Source organism: Salvia splendens, chromosome 4 (genome assembly GCF_004379255.2).
Source record: "Salvia splendens isolate huo1 chromosome 4, SspV2, whole genome shotgun sequence".
Classification (NCBI taxonomy): domain Eukaryota; kingdom Viridiplantae; phylum Streptophyta; class Magnoliopsida; order Lamiales; family Lamiaceae; genus Salvia; species Salvia splendens.
The window spans coordinates 22793998-22799234 of NC_056035.1; the positions used below are offsets into that span (position 1 = coordinate 22793998).

At 43.0% G+C, this 5237-nt stretch overlaps 1 protein-coding gene across 1 annotated transcript; it reads right to left on the reverse strand.

The window, feature by feature from the left end:
• Positions 1-989: 989 nt before the first annotated feature.
• LOC121800842 lies at positions 990-2280 on the reverse strand. Its single transcript, XM_042200338.1, has 2 exons — positions 1945-2280; positions 990-1121 (listed from the first exon to the last, which is right to left on the reverse strand). The coding sequence occupies exons 1-2, from the start codon at positions 2278-2280 to the stop codon at positions 990-992; spliced, it is 468 nt and encodes a 155-aa protein (XP_042056272.1).
• Positions 2281-5237: the final 2957 nt, after the last annotated feature.

Here is a 5237-nt window from a genome sequence, read left to right on the forward strand (position 1 = left end):
TTTATATTTTCCCCTGGACTTCGTCCAGCTTATACTTCTGATTTTTTTTTATTTCTCCCCTGGACTTCGTCCAGTTTATACCTCTTTTTCCTGGACTTCGTCCAGCTTATACCTCCAGAAACCCTCTTTTTTCTCCTTCAGACTCTTTTCCCTAAGCATCAAGTGGTAGCCCCCATTTTTTACAAGTCCGCTCTCAATGTATAGGCTTATAACTCACTCTTAAAGTGGGGCTTCACAACTAGGTTATCTAAGGCATCTTCTATCGTCCTTACTTCATTCAGACCGCATTCAGCTTATTAAGGGTAAAAGGCATCAAAGCTGACATGCATCCTATCTTCAATTGCTCTTACTAAAGGGATCTTGCTTTATTATATCCACTAGATCATGCGATACTTAAAAAAAACTGAACCTAGAGACACCTATACGACTCCCTCCCCCTCCCACTTCACTCAAGCTTGTCCCCAAGCTATCCCAGTGAAGGGGGAAACATGGAAGTACAAAACAGACTACGATGAAACACATAATCCAGCAAAACGCACACCTAAAACAAACTTCTCACACTTAGACCGAGCATCGGGCTAAGTGGGAGAAATTCCAACAAAACAAAACCACGCATGCTTGAAAAGAAACACAAACTTCTCACACTTAGACCAAAGATTGGGCTAAGTGGGAGAAGATAGGTATAAGCGCAAATAAATATATACAGAGCATGCCGGAAAAAAAAACACACAACACAAACATCAAACAAACAAACATAAGACTGAAAGAAAAATAAAAGAGAAAAACTAAAAGTAGAGTTACTTGGTTAAGGGGGGTTTATTTCGGGATTTGGCTCCCTCGGGAGCCAACCTGTGGTGGAACATATGGGCGGGTTACTTTTGCTTTCTTTCTTGCCGGCGACTCCGGCTTATCTGTCTCCTTCTCACTTGAACTGGACACTGTCTTATTAACTGAAATGGGCTTTGAGGCAGACGGTGTGGTTTGCCTCATCATTGCTGTAAACATGGCAAAGTCCCCTCCTCAGGACCGCCGAACTTCTGCATTAGGTCGGACATAAACGTTGCCGCACCGGCGTCGGCAAATGTGGTAGGTTTCCCGGCTTCCGATTTGTTGTCCATGACCTGAATCCGAAAAAAACACAGAAAAAAAACTTGGAAGAAAATTTTAATTAGGGTTAAAGAAATGTGGGTTTCGCGAGAGAGAGAACGGTTGGGGATTTTTAGAGCGAGAAAGTGTTTGTTTTTAGAAATAAAGAATAAGGAGGGAAAATAGGTATTAGATAGGAATGGGAGCGGTTTGCAGGTGGTTGCAGACATGAGGTCAGCAACCGTACGCCTTCCCATAAAGTGCAAATTTGAAATTCGAATTGTACCGCTTCCCTCTCAAATTAAAACTCTCTGCCCCATGTAAACACTCTTCTCTGCCACACCACACTTAGAGAAAAACAATAAAATGAAACGCCAGGTTCCTACGTCAAGGATTTAAAATATGACAAAACAATTTCCCTAAGGAAATCTGACATTCCGAAAATATTTTTGGAAGATTAGAATTTTTGCTTTGTTTGGATTTGTTTTTATTTAGGAAAGCAAGTAAATTATTTACACATTCAATTTGGCACTCTCGAGAATCCCTGGTTCAGTGAATAGATATAAACATCACCCCAATTTACCTGACCCAGGAATTCATCGAGAGCACTGCTTGCTAAACTAATTAGGCGATAATGGAGAGTGCGCGTAGTGACATTTCCTCCACTACACATAACTCAGAATTATCCCTAAAAACCTTTACCCTGTGACCATTAACAAGAAAGGGAGTAGAGTTTGAGGTACTGCCCTGAATTTCCACAGCTCCGTTTGCTCGAAGGCCAACAATAGTGTATGGCCATACCCATTTGGACTTTAGCTTCCCAGGCATCAGTTTGAGCCTATATTGAAAAAGGAGTACCTTCTGCCCTACTTGGAGTTCCTTGACCCAAAGATTTTTATCGTGCCAGAGCCTTGTCTTCTCCTTATACCATATTGCGGACTCATATGACTCCAGTCTCAATTCTGCCAACTCTTGAAGTTGCAATTTTCTCTCTTCCTCACAAGACTGGGGTATCATGTTAATCTCCTTGACCGCCCAGTATGATCTGTGCTCCACTCCTACGAGCAGATGGCATATCTTGCCAAAAACCAACCTGTAGGGTGACATTCCAATAGGCATTTTGTATGCTGTCCGGTAAGCCCACAATGCATCTCCTAGTCTCTTACTCCAGTCCTTCCTTGACGGATTTACCATTTTTTCCAATATCGCCTTTATCTCCCTGTTGGAGATCTCGGCCTGTCCATTAGACTGAGGATAATACGGGGTAGAAAACATATGGTGGACCCCGTATTTCCTCATCAAAACTTCTATTGTCCTGTTACGGAAGTGCGTCCCTTGGTCAGAAATAATTGCGCGCGGCACCCCGTATCTATTAAAGATGTTGGCTTTAAGGAACTTGGCCACTTCTTTGGCTTCGTAGGACGTGGTGGCCTTTGCTTCTATCCACTTCGAAACATAATCTACAGCCACAAGTATGTAAGTATTCCCATACGAAGATGGAAATGGACCCATGAAGTCCATACCCCAAACGTCAAAGATCTCACATACGATCACTGGGACCTGCGGCATTTCATCCCTCTTAGAAATTCCCCTGTCTGCTGGCATCTCTCACAGCTCTGACAAAACTCAAAAGCAACCTTATGCTACGTAGGCCAGTAAAAACCGCTATCTAACACCTTCCTAGCAGTCTTCCTAGGTCCAAAGTGACCTCCACAAGCTAAAGCATGGCAATGATTCAGCACATCCCTCTGTTCCCATTCTGGAATACACCTCCTAATCACCTGGTCAGCTCCCATTCTCCATAGATACGGGTCGTCCCAAAAATAGTACTTGGCTTCACTTTTCAATTTCATCTTCTGGGCCCGGGTGCTTTCTTGAGGACTTGGAACTTCTCCAGTGACCAAGTAGTTTGCTAGGTCTATGAACCAAGGCTCGGCGTTTAGTTGACACTTCCCTTTTTCAGAATCTCCTGGACCAGTTAACGCCATCACCATCTCCTAACAGATGGGTCTGGGAAATGTTCCTATAGAATACAGATGCTCCTCCGGGAATGCATCAGGTATAGCTTCATCCGTCTCTCCTTGGAAAGTCCTGCTCAAGTGATTAGCCACTTTGTTTTCTGTCCCCTTTTTGTCTCGAACTTCCCAATCAAATTCCTGCAAAAGTAACACCCAACGAATTAATCTTGGCTTGGATTCTTTCTTCACCAATAAGTACTTGATAGCCACGTGGTCAGTGAAGACTATCACCCTCGACCCTAGCAAGTACGGGTGAAACTTCTCAAACGAGTATACTACCGCCAGCATTTCCTTTTCCGTGGTGTCATAGTTCTTCTGGGCTTGATTGAGTGTTTTCGATGCATAAAAAATCAGATAGCTTTTCCCATCGATTCTTTGACCTAGTACTGCCCCCACTGCGTAATCACTTGCGTCACACATTATTTCAAACGATAAACTCTAGTCTGGTGCTCTGATAATAGGGGCAGAGACTAGTTTATCCTTTAGTAGCTAAAAAGCTTCCTTGCACCCCTCATCGAAAGCCAAATCAACTTCATTATGCAACAAATGGGTAAGTGGTTGGGCAATCCTCGCAAAATCCTTAATGAATCTTCTATAAAAACCCGCATGCCCTAGGAATCCTCTAACTTCTTTCTGATTCGTAGGGTAAGGTCATTTTGAGATCACATCAATCTTTGCTTGGTCTACCTGTATACCCCTCTCTGAAACTACATGCCCTAGGACAATTCCTTCAGGGTCCATAAAGTGGCATTTCTCGAAATTTAAAACCAAATGCTTCTCCTGGCACCTCCTCAATACTATATCCAAACTTGCTAGATAGGAGTCAAATGAATTCCCATACACAGTGAAATCATCCATGAAAATTTCGATACAATCCTCCAATAAATCCGAGAAGATACTCATCATACACCGTTGAAAAGTGCCTGCCCCATTGCATACACCGAACGGCATTCTTCTATAAGCATACGTGCCAAAGGGACACGTAAATGTAGTCTTCTCTTGATCTTCAGGATCTACGTAGATCTGGAAGTATCCACTGTATCCGTCAAGGAAACAGAAATATTGCTTGCCTGTCTAACGCTCCAGCATCTGATCAATAAAAGGTAAGGGAAAATGATCTTTCCTCGCCGCTTCATTCAACTTTCTATAATCGATGCACATCCTCCACCCAGTAACTAGTCGAGTGGGCACCAGCTCGTTTTTGTCATTCTTGACCACCTGTATTCCTGACTTTTTAGGTACCATATGGACCGGACTAACCCATTCACTATCAGGTATGGAGTAAATGATTCCCAGCGAAAGCAGCTTCAAAACTTCCTCTATCATGTTCGGATTTAGCTTGCGTTGTGGATCTCTACATGTCTTCGCACCTTCCTCTAGCCTAATGTGGTGCATGCAAAGATCAGGACTGATTTCTACCAAATCGGAGAGAGTCCATCCTATGGCTTTCTTGTTTCTTCTGATTACATTCAGCAATTCCTCCTCCTATTCCTTGGTCAAGTTGCTGTTGATGATAACGGGAAAAGTCTCATTCTCTTCTAGATAAGCATACTTGAGGCCTGGTGGGAGCACTTTCAGTTCTTTCTTCAGGGTGTTTGCCTCTTGGGGCAAGGGATTTTTCTCTGTTCCATCAGATATCATTTCTTCCCCTGACCTAGAAGAACCTTCCACGCTCGCCACGTGAGGTGTCCTCCTTAACTTAGCTACTCCTGGATTTGTACAGAACTCTGAAATAGCTTCGGCAAGCTCCTCATCTGTCAAATCTTTTGTGTTCATTACCCCGCACCATCCAGCTACCTCTCTGTCAATAGAGTGACTTAATTCTGAATTAACCACCTGCTCCTGCATCAACTCAGTCTCAAGATATTCCAGGATCAGGGGGATAATAACATCGATAGCATGCAAATTTTCAACATCTACAGGTTTCTTCATTGCTTCATCGATGTTAAATGTATATTTCTCCCCAATATAATCCAGGCATATGGTCCCATCAAAAACATCAATTATGGTCTTAGCGGTACGGAGAAAAGGTCTTCCTAGAAGCACACCGCTAGACTCAGCAGATTCATTATCACTCATTTTAATAACATGGAAATCGGCCGGATACTGAAAATCATGCACTTTGACAATAAC

Coding starts and splice junctions, on each gene's coding strand:
- LOC121800842 (XM_042200338.1), bottom strand. CDS start 2,280: ATGGTAAATCCGTCAAGGAAGGACTGGAGTAAGAGACTAGGAGATGCA. Junction 1,122..1,944: donor AACTCCAAGTAGGGCAGAAG/GTACTCCTTTTT, acceptor TTTCGGATTCAG/GTCATGGACAACAAATCGGA.